The sequence below is a fragment of the Lathamus discolor genome, chromosome W (genome assembly GCF_037157495.1).
Source record: "Lathamus discolor isolate bLatDis1 chromosome W, bLatDis1.hap1, whole genome shotgun sequence".
Classification (NCBI taxonomy): Eukaryota; Metazoa; Chordata; class Aves; order Psittaciformes; family Psittacidae; genus Lathamus; species Lathamus discolor.
In genome coordinates, this window is record NC_088908.1 from 23,913,697 (window position 1) to 23,930,305 (window position 16,609).

General features: G+C 44.9%; 1 protein-coding gene across 3 annotated transcripts in view; it reads left to right on the forward strand.

Moving 5' to 3' along the window:
- The window catches only part of LOC136004183 (AP-1 complex subunit gamma-1-like), an 82,760-nt gene extending 66,792 nt beyond the window's left edge, over nucleotides 1-15,968 (forward strand). For all 3 annotated transcript variants that reach the window (XM_065660457.1, XM_065660456.1, XM_065660455.1), the window contains 7 exons: nucleotides 4,845-4,949; nucleotides 9,066-9,207; nucleotides 9,669-9,795; nucleotides 10,238-10,333; nucleotides 10,574-10,734; nucleotides 12,322-12,420; nucleotides 14,739-15,968. In XM_065660457.1, coding sequence (XP_065516529.1) covers nucleotides 4,845-4,949; nucleotides 9,066-9,207; nucleotides 9,669-9,795; nucleotides 10,238-10,333; nucleotides 10,574-10,734; nucleotides 12,322-12,420; nucleotides 14,739-14,840 — 832 coding nt within the window. In that variant the 3' untranslated portion in view covers nucleotides 14,841-15,968. The remainder of the gene's footprint in view (nucleotides 1-4,844; nucleotides 4,950-9,065; nucleotides 9,208-9,668; nucleotides 9,796-10,237; nucleotides 10,334-10,573; nucleotides 10,735-12,321; nucleotides 12,421-14,738) is intronic.
- Nucleotides 15,969-16,609: the final 641 nt, after the last annotated feature.

The window sequence follows — 16,609 nt, forward strand, 5'->3', positions numbered from 1 at the left end:
CTCATAAGGCAGATGTTCCACTCCCTTAATCATCTTTGTGGCTCTGCACTGGACTCTTTCAAGCAATTCCCTGTCCTTCTTGAACTGAGGGGCCTAGAACTGGACACAATATTCCAGATGTGGCCTCACCAAGGCAGAATAGAGGGGGAGGAGAACCTTTCTTGACCTACTAACCACACCCTTTCTAATACACCCTAGGATGCCATTGGCCTTTTTGGCCACAAGGGCACATTGCTGGCTCATGGTCATCCTCCTATCCACCAGGACCCCCAGGTCCCTTTCCCCTTCACTACTTTCCAGCAGGTCAACCCCCAACCTGTACTGGTACATGGGGTTGTTCTTCCCCAGATGCAAGACTCTACACTTGCCCTTGTTGAATTTCATCAAATTTCTCCCCGCCCAACTCTCTAGCCTGTCCAGGTCTCGCTGAATGGCAGCACAGCCTTCTGGTGTGTCAGCCACTCCTCCCAGTTTAGTATCATCAGCAAACTTGTTGAGGGTGCACTCAGTTCCCTCATCCAGGTCATTGATGAAAATATTAAACAGCGCTGGTCCCAGCACTGACCCCTGAGGGACTCCACTAGTCACAGACCTCCAGCTAGGTTCTGCCCCACTGACCACAACTCTCTGCCTTCTTCCCTTCAACCAGTTCTCGATCCACCTCACTACCTGATCATCAAGCCCACACTTCCTTAGCTTATCTATGAGGATGCTGTGGGAGGCAGTATCAAATGCCCTACTGAAATCAAGAAAAACTACATCTACTGCTCTACCATCATCCATCCACCTAGTTACTTCCTCATAGAAGGCTATAAGGTTGGTCAAACATGACTTCCCCTTGGTAAAACCATGTTGGCTGCTCTTAATGACCCCCTCATCCTTGATATGTCTAGACATGGTGTCAAGAATAAGTTGTTCCATCACCTTTCCAGGGATGGAGGTAAGGCTGACCGGTCTATAATTACCCAGGTCCTCTTTCTTGCCCTTATAGACTGGCGTGACACTTGCCATCCTCCAGTCCTCAGGCACCTCTCCCGTTTCCCACGACTTACCAAAGATGATGGAGAGTGGCCGAGCAATGACCTCCGCCAGCTCCCTCAGCACCCACAGGTGTATTCCATCCGGACCCATCGATTTATAGATGTCACAGAATCACAGAATCCCAAGGGTTGGAAGGGACCTCAAAAGATCATCTAGTCCAACCCCCCTGCAAGAGCCGGGTAACCTACAGTACATCACACAGGAACTTATCCAGGCGGGCCTTGAATATCTCCAGTGTAGGAGACTCCACACCCCCCCTGGGCAACCTGTTCCAGTGCTCTGTCACTCTTACAGTAAAGAAGTTCTTCCTGATGTTAACGTGGAACTTCCTATGCTCCAGTTTACACCCATTGCCCCATGTCCTATCACTGGATATCACTGAAAAAAGCCTAGCTCCATCATCCTGACACCCACCCTTTACATATTTGTAAACATTGATGAGGTCACCCCTCAGTCTCCTCTTCTCCAAGCTAAAGAGACCCAGCTCCCTCAGCCTCTCCTCATAAGGCAGATGTTCCACTCCCTTAATCATCTTTGTGGCTCTGCGTTGGACTCCTTCAAGCAATTCCCTGTCCTTCTTGAACAGAGGGGCCCAGAACTGGACGCAATATTCCAGATGCGGCCTCACCAAGGCTGAGTAGAGGGGGAGGAGAACCTCTCTTGACCTACTAACCACACCCTTTCTAATGCACCCTAAGATGCCATTTGCCTTCTTGGTCGCAAGAGCACATTGCTGGCTCATGGTCATCCTCCTATCCACCAGGACCCCCAGGTCCCTTTCCCCTTCACTACTTTCCAGCAGGTCAACCCCCAACCTGTACTGGTACATGGGGTTGTTCTTCCCCAGATGCAAGACTCTACACTTGCCCTTGTTAAATTTCATCAAGTTTCTCCCCGCCCAACTCTCCAGCCTGTCCAGGTCTCGCTGAATGGCAGCACAGCCTTCTGGTGTGTCAGCCACTCCTCCCAGTTTTGTGTCATCAGCGAACTTGCTGAGGGTGCACTCAGTTCCCTCATCCAGGTCATTGATGAAAATATTAAACAGCACCGGTCCCAGCACCAACCCCTGAGGGACTCCACTAGTCACAGACCTCCAGCTAGGTTCTGCCCCATTGACCACAACTCTCTGCCTTCTTCCTTTCAACCAGTTCTCGATCCACCTCACTACTTGATCGTCAAGCCCACACTTCCTTAGCTTATCTATGAGGATGCTGTGGGAGACAGTATCAAATGCCTTACTGAAATCAAGAAAAACTACATCTACCGCTCTACCATCATCCCTCCACCTAGTCACTTCCTCATAGAAGGCTATAAGGTTGGTCATACATGACTTCCCCCTCATAAAACCATGTTGGCTGTTCTTAATGACCCCCTCATCCTTGATATGCCTAGTGATGGAGTCAAGAATAAGTTGTTCCATCACCTTTCCAGGGATGGAGGTAAGGCTGACCGGTCTGTAATTACCCGGGTCCTCCTTCTTGCCCTTCTTATAGATTGGTGTGACCTTTGCCATCCGCCAATCCTCAGGCACCTCGCCCGTTTCCCACGACTTATCAAAGATGATGGAGAGTGGCCTAGCAATGACCTCCGCCAGGTCCTCATCTACCAAAGCAAACTCCTTTGTCCTCATCTACCTCACCCAATCCTCATCTACCAAATCAAACTCCTTTGTCCTGACTCCTTCTGGGGCTATAGAAGTCCGGAGCCCTCGGGGAGAGTCTGCAGGAGTAAAGACAGAGGCAAAGAAGGCATTCAGCACCTCTGCCTTCTTTAAATCCTCTGTCTCCAGGGCACCCACCTCGTTCAACAGTGGGCCTATATTGCCTCTTGTGTTAGTTTTATCTGCTATGTATTTGAAAAAGCCCTTTCTATTATCCTTAACCCGACTTGCAAGATTAAGTTCCAAGGAGGCCTTAGCTGTCCTAATTGCCTCCCTACATCCTCTAACAACTGTCCTATATTCCTCCCAAGTGGTCAGCCTCTCCTTCCATAATCCGTAGATTCTCTTTTTCCACATGAGTTTGCCCAGCAATTCCTTGTTTAACCATGCTGGTCTCCTAGCTCCCTTACTTGATTTCCTACCCATTGGGACACTCTGATCCTGAGCTTGGAAGAAGTGGTCCTTGAATGCTGACCAACTATCTTGAGCCCCTTTACCACCTAATACCCTTTCCCATGAAACTTCCCTTAGCAATTGATTGAAGAGGCCAAAGTTGGCCCTTCGGAAATCCAGAACTGTGGCTTTGCTAGGTATTCTATTCCTCCCACACAGGATCCTAAACTCCACCATCTCATGGTCACTGCAGCCAAGGCTGCCATTGACCATCAGCACTTCAACCAGACCCTCCTTGTTGGTGAGTACTAGATCCAGCAGCATTCCTCTCCTAGTTGGTTTGTCCACCATTTGCATTAAGAAGTTATCATCAATGCACTGGAGGAACCTCCTAGACTGTGAATGATTGACTGTGTGAGTCTTCCAGCAAATATCGGGGTAGTTAAAATCCCCCATGAGGACCAAGGCATGTAGTCATGAGGCTGCTTTCAGCTGCCTGTAGAAAGCCTCATCAACTCCTTCGTCCTGATCAGGAGGTCTATAATAGACCCCCACAACTGTATCACCTGTACCAGCCAGTCCCTTAATTCGTACCCACAGACTTTTCACTTGATCCTCATCTGCCCCTGGACAGAACTCAATACATTCTAGTTGCTTTCTCACATAAAGAGCAACTCCACCACCTTGCTTTGCTGACCTATCTTTCCTAAAAAGGACATAGCCATCCGTGACCACATTCCAGTCATGTGAGCTGTCCCACCATGTCTCTGTAATTGCCACCAGATCATAACCTTTAGCCTGCACACAGACTTCTAACTCCTCCTGTTTATTCCCCATGCTGCATGCATTGGTGTACAAGCATTTCAGGGAGCGAGCAGAGCACGCTAGTGGCACCCTTGGGAGGCAGGAGGCCTTCTGGTCTTCATTAATACTAGAACAATGCCCCACTAGTTCAAACCCAGCTACAACCCCCTTGCACTTTGAGTCTAACCTAAAGCTCTGTGAGTGAGCTCTGTTGACTCTGGTCCTGATACTCTTTTTCCCCTGCGGGACAGGGTCTAAACAACTATCCTTTCTCTCAAATGAAGCAATAGATTGAGAGTCCTCCCTAGTATGCCATCCTTCAAGCCCTAGCACGTTTCTCTTGGGCTTGTCCTCAACAGGCCCAGTTATCTCCCCTTCCCCCTTCATATCTAGTTTAAAGCCCTGTCAATGAGCCCTGCTAACTCCTGCCCCAAAAACCTTTTCCCTCTCTGAGACTGTTGTATCCCACCCGCCACCAGCAAATCAGGTGTCTCATGTAGCAGCCCATGATTAGAAAAGCTAAAACCCTGCCTTTGGCACCAGTCATGTAGCCATATATTAATCTGCAGACTCTTTCTATTTATCTCTTCACCCTTGCTTGTAACAGGTATGGAGGCAAACACCACTTGCACTCCAGACCCTCTAACCAACTGTCCCAGGGCCCTGAAATCTCTCTTCATTGCCCTTGCCCTCCTTGTAATAATTTCATCACTGCCAACCTGAAAAACCAGCAGTGGATAGTAGTCAGAGGGCTGCACCAGATCAGAGTTTCCTTTTAACATCTCTAATCTGAGCCCCAGGTAGGCAGCAGACTTCCCTGTGGGATGGATCTGGTCGACAAATGGGCCCTTCTATTCCCCTCAGAGGGAGTCACCCACCACAGTTAATCCCTTGCTTACTGCTGCTAATTCCATGGTATGGTGTGTTCTTTTGTTTCCCCACACAGTCGCGTTAAGAAGATAGTTTCCATTTACAGCAGCAGCATCGATGTGGAGCTACAGCAGAGGGCAGTGGAATATAATGCACTTTTCAAGAAATATGATCACATGAGGTAAGTGCTGATGAGTTTGAACAGGATCATTATAATCTACTCTGATATCCTGTGTGTACTGCACTTTGTGCTTTGAGAGCTTTGTCTGGTGATTTTAGTAGGTTTATAGAGGGACTAGAATCCCTCCCTCTATAGATGAGTTAGTGAATGCTTTAAGAATTCAGCATATCCTGGGAGATTATTCTGTGCTCAGAGACTTTCTCTGCCAAAAACATTGTCCTGCTTTCGTGGTTTAAACCCAACCACAAAGCTCGTTCGTTCACTCGCTCCCCCCCCTTTTTTTCTCCCTCTTTCTTTCCTTCCCCCCCCCCGACCCTCCCCGCTCCCAGAGGGATGGGGAGGAGAATTGAGAGAATGTAACTCCCACAGGTTGAGGTAAGAACAGCCCAGTACCTAAGGTACAACACAAATCACTACTGCTACCACCAATGATAATAATGATAAGAGAAAATAACAAGAGAAGAGAATACGATACCACCAGCGAACGAGTTCGACCCCCCCGAAGAGAGACCGTGCCCTTCTGGGTAACTCCCAGTTACCTCCCTGGGCATGACGTACTGTTGTATGGAATACCTCTTTGGCTAGCTTGGGTCAGGTGTCCTGCCTCTGCTTCCTCCTGGCCTCCCCTCCTCCCTAGTAGAGCATGAGACTCACAAAGTCCTTAGCCAGAATAAACATTACTTAGCAACAATTAAAAACAATCGGTGTTATCAGCTCTCTTCCCAGCCTGGAAGTCAAAACACAGAGCTTGCACCAGTTACTAAGAAGGAATAAAACAGCTACTGGTAAATCCAGGACACCTGCTTGAACTTGACTAGTGTTTACTCCTATGTGTTGAATCTTAAATTTCCTAGCTGAGTAAATGTCTGCAGGTAGCTTTTATCATGCTAGCATTACCACAGTCACTGGGTTCTGTCTGGTTTTAAAATGTCTTTGGAATAAACATGCCGATGTCCATTGATCTGTCCTAAACTGCTCTGAATGTGAGGCAATTCTACCAATTGTTAATACGTTTCAGTTTTACAGAATATCCCTTAAATTTCCTGTATCTTATTGTAGTATCTGCTTAAAATCTCAGATTCTGCATGCAAAGGCATGCTATTTCACTGCACCATTCATCATATCTGTTTTACAATTTGTGAGCATATTAATCTCCTTACACCTTATCATTGAGAGGTCCCCATTCATCACTGCTTTGCTCAAGTGATTGTTTCTTTATGAGAAAGTTAAAACCCTGTTTTATTGCAGTAACTAAAGCCATAATTCTTTGCAGAATAATCATTAATCTGCTATGTGTGGTAGTAAATTGTTGATACATAGGAGCACCACAGATTCATCTGTTCAGTGTGGATCATAAGATTGGAGTAGATCTTAGAAACATAGAATCATAGAATCATAGAATAGTTAGGGTTGGAAAGGACCTCAAGATCATCTAGTTCCAACCCCCCTGCCATAGGCAGAGACACCTCACACTAAACCATCCCACACAAGGCTTCATCCAACCTGGCCTTGAACACTGCCAGGGACGGAGCACTCACAACCTCCCTGGGCAACCGATTCCAGTGTTTCACCACCCTAACAGGAAAGAACTTCCTCCTTATATCCAATCTAAACTTCCCCTGTTTAAGTTTTAACCTGTTACCCCTTGTCCTGTCACTACAGTCCCTAATGAAGAGTCCCTCCCCAGCATCCCTGTAGGCCCCCTTCAGGTACTGGAAGGCTGCTATGAGGTCTCCACGCAGCCTTCTCTTCTCCAGGCTGAACAGCCCCAACTTCCTCAGCCTGTCTTCATATGGGAGGTGCTCCAGTCCCATGATCATCCTCGTGGCCCTCCTCTGGACTTGTTCCAGCAGTTCCATGTCCTTTTTATGTTGAGGACACCAGAACTGCACACAATACTCCAGGTGAGGTCTCACAAGAGCAGAGTAGAGGAGCAGGATCACCTCCTTCGACCTGCTGGTCACACTCCTTTTGATGCAGCCCAGGATACGGTTGGCTTTCTGGGCTGTGAGCGCACACTGCCGGTTCATGTTCATTTTCTCATCGACCAGCACCCCCAAGTCCTTCTCTGCAGGGCCACTCTGAATCTCTTCTTTGCCCAATCTGTAGCTGTGCCTGGGATTGCTCCGACCCAGGTGTAGGGATTGACTTCATCCACCCTTGATAACTTTCCATAAGATTGCATTGGATGGAGGAGCATTCATTTTAGAGTTTAGATGAGAGGACAGAGAGAAAATGGATGCCATTTGACTATATATTGCCTGTGTTTGTAGGGGCTTTCAAGCCTTGTTTCAAAGACTTCGGAATCCCTTTTTTCCATAGGTACCATCCTATTCACTGTGTGTAGAACACAACATCCTTGTGATTTCCACTTTTCTCTCCTCCCATGGGATCCATGCAGCAACTCAGATTTTTTCTTTGAAACATCATGTTAATGAGCATGGGCATGTTAGCTTCTTAGGGCTTCATGTAAAAACCTTATGAGTTGAAAAATATCTAGCATAGAGGATTTTGATCTGAGTTGACCATTGCAGACAGCAGTGTCTGGTGATCAGCTGGCTTTTGATTACATGGCAGTGTATGCTATTCATAGTTTTGGGAGGTGGTGCACTTAAGAAAAACATGTAACTTCATTTAATTTACAAGCGAGCACCTGTATTTTCCTCATATATTCTGGTGTTCATTATAGTGTAAAGATCAATGTTTAATAATTTCTGCTTAATAAGTCTTTGTCCATGGTCAAAAATGTGGCCCATCATTGGGTTTATTGGTACTGGAACACTTTTTTCATCCCAAAAGATCTGTAGATAGTGTGGCTTAAGCATATTACATGCAGTGCTCTGCAGCTCGATCTGCAAGGATAATGTCTTTTCTTGTATTACAGACTAGTTGTCTTGATACAGATTTTCCTAGTTTCTTAGTTTTATGTCAGGATTCTGGATCCTATGCATCTTATTCAGTCTCTGTATCATTTCAGGAGGTGTAGTGGTTTAAGCCCAGCAGGTAACTCAGAACCATGCAGCCACTCACTCACTTCCCAGCTTATTCCCTCTCCCCTGATCCCGGAGGGATGGGGAGGAGAATCGAAAAAATGTAAATCCCTTGTTTTGAGATAAGAACAGTCCGGTAACTAAGATACAACACAAAACTACTACTACTACCACCAATAAGAAGAAGAAAAAGGGGGAAAAAAGGGGGAGAGAATGTAAAACTAAAAGGGGAAAAGGAAAAGAAAACAATGAACATGAGTGATGCACAAAACAATTGCTCACCACCTGCCAGCAAATCCCCAGCCTTGACCCGAGCAGTAATCTGGGCCTTCCGGGTAACTCCCACCAGTTTCTATACTGGGTATGATGTGCTGTGGTATGGAATACCCCTTTGGCTAGTTTGGGTCAGGTGTCCTGTCTCTGCTTCCTCCTGGCTTCCCCTGCCCCTCCTCACTGGCAGAGCCTGAGACCGAAAAGTCCTTGATCAGGTTAAGCATTACTTAGCAACAACTAAAAACATCAGTGTGTTATAAGTATTGTTCTCCAATTAAAGTCAAAATGCAGCGCTGCACCAGCTACTAAGAAGGAGAAAAATAATTGTTAGAGCTGAACCCATGACAGGAGGGTACTCTCAAAGGGTGAACTTAATGTCTTTGGAAACTTAATTTGTCCACTTGAGAGCATGGTGATTTGCTTGTCCAACTTTGTTGTGTGTTCTAAGTGTTCTAAGACCCTTCTGCAAAGACATATCAAATGAGCTGACTGACTCAGCTGCATACAGAACAGAGCAGTTGTGTCCCATATCTGCAGTTAGTCCACTTTTGCTCAATTATTTAATCTTTCTCTTCGGTTTGTTATCCTAGCACCACAATGGAAAGTGTGTCAGGTACTGGGGGAAAATGGGAGGCAAGAGTATTGGTTTGTTTTTCAGTTGTCAACTAATGTATTTGCACTGGCACAGAATGCCACAGTTGCTTCTGACCACCTCAAGCTGTCAAAGAGTTTTACAGCTCCCATGCTAAAAGGGAAAAGCAGGTTGCCCTGTGTATTTTGCCTCCTGAATGTCTGAGTATTTGGTTTGGGGTTCAGGAAGATGGCACAGTGTAACTATGTCAGCTTCTTTCAGGCCAGCCCTGCTTGAGAGAATGCCAGTAATGGAGAAAGTCACCATAAATGGCCTTACTGAGACTGTACAGTCCAATGGAGAGACAGAGTCAGCGGTACTGGAAACCAAATCTCCACCCTCTGGATTGCAGCCTCTTAGCCAGGTAATGGAAACTGATCTCAGATTAGTTTCCACTGCCTATCAGACCACTCTACTAACCACTGCCAACAGTAAGCTTGAGATGGTCTCCCTCCTTCTTCTCTGTCTCTTTGCTTGTTCTGGCCTGGTGATGGCTGCATCATCTCTACTCTGATGGCTCTAGTGTCAAGAACAGGTGTGTGGGAGAGATCACTGTGGGGAGGGCAAGAGCAGGGTGAGGTAAAGCCATATATCTCCCAACCTGTCTCGGTGTGCACAAACTTAGTCCTTCACTATCTCTGTGGTCCCAAGAGCATGAAAACTAGATCTCTTATGGGGCATGGGACCATAGACAAACTAAGGACCTCTCTGACTGGCCAGCAGCACTGTTGGCCTTCAATCCAAGAGCAAGTAGAATCCATTACATTTGTAAGGGAAAGCAGTAGGAAGCTGAATACATAACTATTACATCTACTCTCTTATTAGGCAAATGATTTATTGGACTTGTTGGGGGGAAGTGATATAACACCTGTAATCCCCACTGCACCTACAAGCAAGCCAGATTCTACTGGTGGGGAGCTCCTTGACCTCCTGGGAGACCTCAACCTGACAGGTGAGCAGGCTGCATCTCTTAAAAGTCTATGTTCTCAGTCCTGGGGTGGGATGAGCTGGTTTGTTCTTCACTTTCTACCAAATCCTAGACTTCATGCTTATTTTTACCAAGGTCTATAATAGCATATAGGTGGGAGCTGGGGAATGAAGTCACAGGTTGACTCTGTGATTACCTGGTGAGACTTGAGCATTTTCACACTCCAGCCTGGGAATGCTGTGAGCCTTTCCAGGGAGGATTGGGAGATGTGAGGAATGAATTCCATCTGAATGCCTCCTAGCTCAAGAGGAGGAAGTCCTAATTAGTGAAAGCAGAAAAGGGGAGGATGTCAGCACAGATGATTTGTAGAGCTTCATGTAAAGGAATATGATATGCAGCAGTCTTTGGAGAAGGAGTAATTACTCTTCATGACAGCTAAGTAATAATCCTTCAATGTTTCTTGTAGGTTCTCCAGTATCTGCCCCTGTGCCCCAGATAGCACAGCCTCCGTTCCTGCTTGATGGACTTCCATCACAGCCTCTCTTCAGTGATATTGCTGCAGGTTAGGGACATGTAAATCCTTAGCCTAAGGTGACACAGCAGCCAACTAGAAGAGTAAACAAGGGGTAGTAAAAAAAGGGGGGGATTTGGAAGTGTGGTACAGACACTGGAGCAGGAGGAGGGGTGTGTTTAATTTTCAGAAGTGTTCATGTCTGGGGTAAAGTAAATGCACTCTATGATGTTGGGAATTATCTCCAGATTCTGGAGATTCATGGATTCCATGCTGGTTTGTTTTCTACAGGAATCCCCTCAATTACTGCGTACAACAAGAACGGGCTGAAGATTGACTTCACCTTTGAGAGGTCAAACACCAATCCTAGTGTCACTGTAATCACAATACAGGCCTCCAACAGCACAGAGCTGGATATGACAGATTTTGTTTTCCAAGCTGCAGTACCAAAGGTAGAGCCACTTAGGGCAACTACAGGGATAGGTTGAGGGCCAGTTGCAAATACTTCCTGATTGGTGCTTTCATGTAGACAGAAACTGGCAAGGTAAACAAGGATAAAAGCTGTTAATAGGTTCTCCTAGTGCTCATCTCTAGTCTGAAAGTAAATGTTATATATGCAGTAGAACACTGATTCCTATCAGATTGGGTTACTTTTGCTTGGACAAAATCTTGTTTTAAAATCACCACTTCCTAGGAAAGTTATTAAACCACATGCAGAAAAATGTTAAGTCAAAATAAAAGTGAAGGCACTAATATTTCCCTTTATTCTTAGTTTCTAAGAAATATACCATGCTCTTTGTAGTTCTAAATACTTGGAAAAAAAATTCTTTGAAGCCCTTAGCTGCTTATAAAAGTTTAAATGAGTCCCCACATGATCAGTGATGGTCCTCCTTTAAGCAGTGAATCATCTCCCCTTGCACTTACCTGCAGCACAAAATATGGGAGGCAGATATTGACTAGTTCATAGTAGAGCAGACCATTTAAGCAGGGTGTGATAAGACTGTTCTTCAAGTTTGGGAAAATAGATTCACTTCTGGGAGATTCACCTCTAGGAATTGGTAATGCTCTAATTGGGGTTGGTTTCATACCTGCCATAGGAGGGAATTGAGGAAAGAATGGGCCTCCTGCAAAGTTGCAAATGTGCTGAGCAGTTTTGACTTTGTTGTGGTTGACCCTCTTGGTTGACCACACAGCTGCTCACTCCCCATCCCCCCCAGCAGGGAGGAGAATTGAAAGAATGTAAATCCCACAGGTTGAGATAAAAACAGTCCAGTAGCTAAGGTATAACACAAAATCACTACTGCTATCACCAATAATAATAATGATAAGGGAAATAACAAGGGGAGAGAATATAAAATTAAAAAGGGAAGGGGGGAAAAAACCCCAATAAACACAAGTGATGCACAATATAATTGCTTATCACCTGCCAACTGATACCCAGCCTGACCTGAGCAGCAATCTGGGCCTTCTGGGTAGCTTCCCTTAGTTTATATACTGGGCATGATGTGCTGTGATATGGAATACCCCTTTGGCTAGTTTGGGTCAGCTGTCCTGTCTCTGCTTCCTCCCAGCTTCCTGTGACCCTCCTCACTGGCAGAGCCTGAGACTGAAAAGTCCTTGATCAGATTAAGCATTACTTAGCAACAACTAAAACACTGGTGTGTTATCAGCATTGTTTTCAGGCTAAAGCTGGAACACAGCACTGCATCAGCTACTGGGAAAGAGAAAAATAACTGCTACAGCTGAACCCAGGACACTGTTCCTCTGTGTGTGACACTGGAAACAATGCATCATTGCTATTTTGGTAAACTACAGTAAGCCCTCACCCTGTAGTATTTGTGCTACCTGGATCTTATTTATGTAGAAAGCAAGTGGACCAATGAATGTTTCGTTATTTACAGGTAGGGAATTGGAAGAACTGATTATTCAGAACTGGGAATTGAACTCTTAATTTTTCCTTGCTTTCACTCAGTGCAAACAAATCACTTTATGTTTTTACGTGATTAAGCGTGAAATTGTTTTCTCTGCCCTTTCTTCAGACATTCCAGCTGCAGCTCCTGTCTCCCAGTAGCAGTGTCATCCCTGCATTTAACTCGGGGACCATCACACAGGTCATTAAAGTCCTGAATCCACAAAAGGTAAGTGATTCCAGGAACAGTTATTAAAGATATTGTCTTGGAATTGGGCATTTAGTGGCAGTTAGTTAGGGATGCATCTCTGAGAGGTAGGGAGTGATGGTAGTGAATTATGTGTTTTTAATGACAATCATCTTGGTTAGGTTTAGGAAAAAGTTATGAAAATGACATGAAGTGCTGGGCACAGGTTTGGCTTTCTATTGGGTTATACTGCTAAAACAGATTCACAGCTTTGGTAGCTTCTTGAATTCATTAACATCTTTTGTGTTGGAATGGTTGTTAAACAAGTTTTTAGATGGCCTTTCTAGAGGAGCTCAACCTGGTGTTTGTATGTGTTGTAACAATGTTCATTCTTGCTGTCTGCAGTGGTGTTAGTTGAAATGTTTGATCCATAATCTTAACAAAATTGTCTGTTTCTCCAGTGGTGTTGCTTGTTTTTAATGTGATTAGTGTATTTTTAAATAGATGGAAAGAATCTTTAGGTGTGATTTAATCATAATTCCGTTTGTTTTACAGCCTTCATAGATGGGCTTCAAGACTGGGATACAACAGACTTGAGGGGAGTGTGAGGGGTGGCCCACATGTCCTCCTTAAGAGGCTTTGCAAGTATTCAGATAGCATCAGAAAGAAAAATAAAATTGTGATCACTTATTTCTTGCTTTGTGGGAAACCCTTAAGATTTTCAATATCTTTAAGAACTTAAAACATCTTAAGTTTTTCGTAGGTCAACGTTTATGTACTGTTGTAGATGTTAAGTGTTGCTGCTAGGCTGATGTGCAGATCAGAAAAATTCTCAAATCTCAGCCTAAGATTTCACTGAAATGGCTGGGTTTTAGTGCATAGCTTTTGTGGCTTCCATGCATCTCCCCTTATCTCTGTGTAGGGTGCTCCCCTCTGCCTAAAAGGCACAAGACTATTCTCTTTGTCTTTTATGCAACTGATAAGAATTTCTCTGTGGTGCTGTAGAGCACCTTTCAAAGATCACCTTGAAAGTTATTTTCTGAATGTCGGAGGGTTTATGAACTTTCCTGTAGGGTGGCAGAAGTCACAGTATATCCACCTCAGGTAGGACCCACAAGGTGAAGTACCTGCAGATAATGGGGTGCTTTCTTGTTGGAACACCAGAACACTTCAGAACACAGAGGTGCAAAATAGTATTTTCCTACCCTCTTCTCTTGCCTACTCTTTTCTAACTCTTCCACTTCAGGCACATGTGCATCTCTTACTGTCTTTTCAATTGCTACTGCAGCTTCGCAAGAGCCCTCTCCATGAGATAGTGTATTTACCTGGAATATTCCAAAGGAGGCAACTTTGGAATGTTGCTTTGCTACTTAGGAGGTAGCTGTCAGTATTGTAAAAACAGTCTGTTCACCTGGACATGGACTGTTATTATGCTGGATCAAAACTGATGGCCAGTTTCCCAAATCAACACTAAATATAGCAAAACCTGCCACTGATCATATTGATCTATCAGTGATAAGGCATAGTTTCTTTATCCTGAGGCTGATTGAAGCAGTCATTGTCCTCCTTTCCTCCCTCTGCTGTCCCTTTTTCATATTGCCCTGTAGGTATGGGAAAAAGAGCCAGAAATAGCCAACTTTTTGCTTTTAGGGTTTTGGGGAAACAGGTTTTTGAGTGAGGAGAATAGGGAGCTTAGCTGGAGCATGCTGTCCTCTAGCTATTATTAAGGGCCACCTAGTATCTGGATGACAGCCAAATGACAGTGTAAAATAACTTCTGAGCTATTCTATCTTTAACAGCAGGAGGAAATATTCCTAGAGACTCCGTTTCCAGTCTTTCTTAGGTTATTTCCTTCACAGTGCTATGGAGCAGTACTTGAAGTTCCCAGACCACTGTTTTGAATGAACAGCTAGTATGGGAAATAACACCTCTCCCTGAAAGCCTGAGTGCAGAGCAGCAGAGTCTGGATCTGCCTCGTGCTTTCTTCCATTGTTAAGTGGGATTTTAAGGCAGCTATTTTTGTATTTAAGGACTTTAGTGCTTGTGAGAACAGGGCCAGTGCAGAGACAGATGTGGGTAGGAGCTGTGCTATAGCTTTTATGAGAGTTTGTACCTATCTGAGAACTGAAGTGACCAGTCAACGTCCTGTCTGATTAAGCATTAATCTGCAGTGTCATAGCTTATCCTGCACATCCTTCCAGCAAGCTCTTGTGGTGAGGAAAGGTCCATGTTTTGTATTCATGGGGTAAGGGAGGGAAGCTGGATGTAGGGGGATTCATTGACCTTTAATGAAGACCTGAATTTGTTTTTGTTTTGGTTTGTTTGTTTGTGTTGGGGTTTTTTTCCCTTTTCTCTTGTAGCAACAACTACGTATGCGGATCAAGTTGACATATAATCACAAGGGCTCAGCGATACAAGATCTAGCAGAAGTCAACAACTTCCCCCCTCAGTCTTGGCAGTGAGGCTCCATTCTTATTGTCACCCCACCCAATCAAAAGAACTCTGGGAAGAAGGTTGTGATCCTTGGCAGTCCCCCAAACTGCACCATGGGCATGGGGAACAGATGAGACCTGCTGATGAGGAGGAATTTTCCTGAAGTGATGGCTGACTTTGAAGCATATCTGTTAAGACTAATCTCCTTTCCTCTGCTGATGAGGCTGGCGGCTTGTGGAGGCTACTGTGCATTCCCTCACACATGCATTCACAGCCAGAAGCAACATTCCCTTCTCCCCTTCCTCATCTCTGCCCCCTGCAAAGAAACACAGCCTGGTTGGAAGAGAAGTCTGGAATTTCTAGCAGGGAAACTTTCTTGTCTGCAGCAAGTGAACAGCTGCCCCTTCTTTCTGCCGTCTCTTTCCCCTGGGGTGGGCAAGGCGTGTTGTCCTTCATTACTAGCTGGATTCCTTCAGGCACTTTCATCTGGGGCTCAGATTGGGGACTTGGTGAACACCAGACTGCCCTGCCTCTTTATTCTTGTATCCCCTATGTCTGAAGGGGCTGGGGACTGCTTATGGCCTATTCAATGCATTATTGTATACACCCACCTCTTAGTTATGTGATACATATCAAGAGCAAGTTAGGCATTGGGAGTTCATCTGCAGACCTAGAACAGTGCAGGAAAAGAGGTGTTGGTGAGAGTTGATAAAATTGCTTTGGTGCTGTACTTGGAAATGAAGACCTTACACCTGAATTTTCTTTCTTTACATCAATAGCTACAGCCATGCAGATTCAGACAAGCATCCCCAAAAAGTGTGGTGATGTATGAGAGATGTAGAGATCCAAGGAGCAGCTGTTTTTTTTTACCAAAGATGGTTTCAAATCCTTTTTAACCCATTAGTTGTGATTTATGGGTAGAAAAGACATTCAGTTTTGTAGATCAGTCTTTGAGCAAGGGCTCTGTTCCTGCTGGGAGACTCATCGGAGACTATGCTGCAAAGTTGCTCTTCCCAGTTATTCCAGACCTTCTCCCCAATTTAATTTCCAGAACCTGTGTAGACCCCCTGGATTCTGTTTGAGTTACTTCTGACTGGGATATTTGTGTTGTATCTGTAATATTGGCACTGAAATAAAGACCATGCGGTTTAAAGAGACCTTTTCCCATTTTGTTACTTAATTGATCCTTGTAGTTTGCTCCTCGTTCCCCTTTCAGAGAAATGTGCTAATTCAGGTTCAGACTGAAAGTCACCAAACTGTATTTTGAATGGAAGCCAGTTGTTGGAGTATTTGGATCCAAAGATGTGAGGTCTACTACTCTTTCAAGCTTACAGAAAGCTGAGTTCAGTTCTGCTTCCTAGGGTGAACTGTTATCGAGGTAGTACAGCTCTGTGAGTTCTCATGGAGGTGATGTGTAAGACATAAAGTATGGTGTGACAAAACTGTTCAGATGTTGAGCCCTCTTCAGGGAGGAAGAGAGGAGAATGTATCTTGGATCTTCATCCATGAGTGTGCTGGCAAGCTGAAGGTACTGATTCGGAGAAATCTCCAGGAACTCGCCAACAAAGTTTGACAAGTAGGTATTCTTTATTGTGGCACTGGTAGACAAGGAGGGTAGCTCTTCCTAGTGTGTCTCTGAACTGCTGAACAAGGCATCCTTATATAGTCACTAAGCATACATATTCATTATGTACACACATGCATATTCATGAGGCTACTTATGTATTACATTATTCTTCTAGAAAGTTTCCCCGCATGTGTACAAAAATGTGGTGGTGGTCTTTGGGGGTCGTTTACT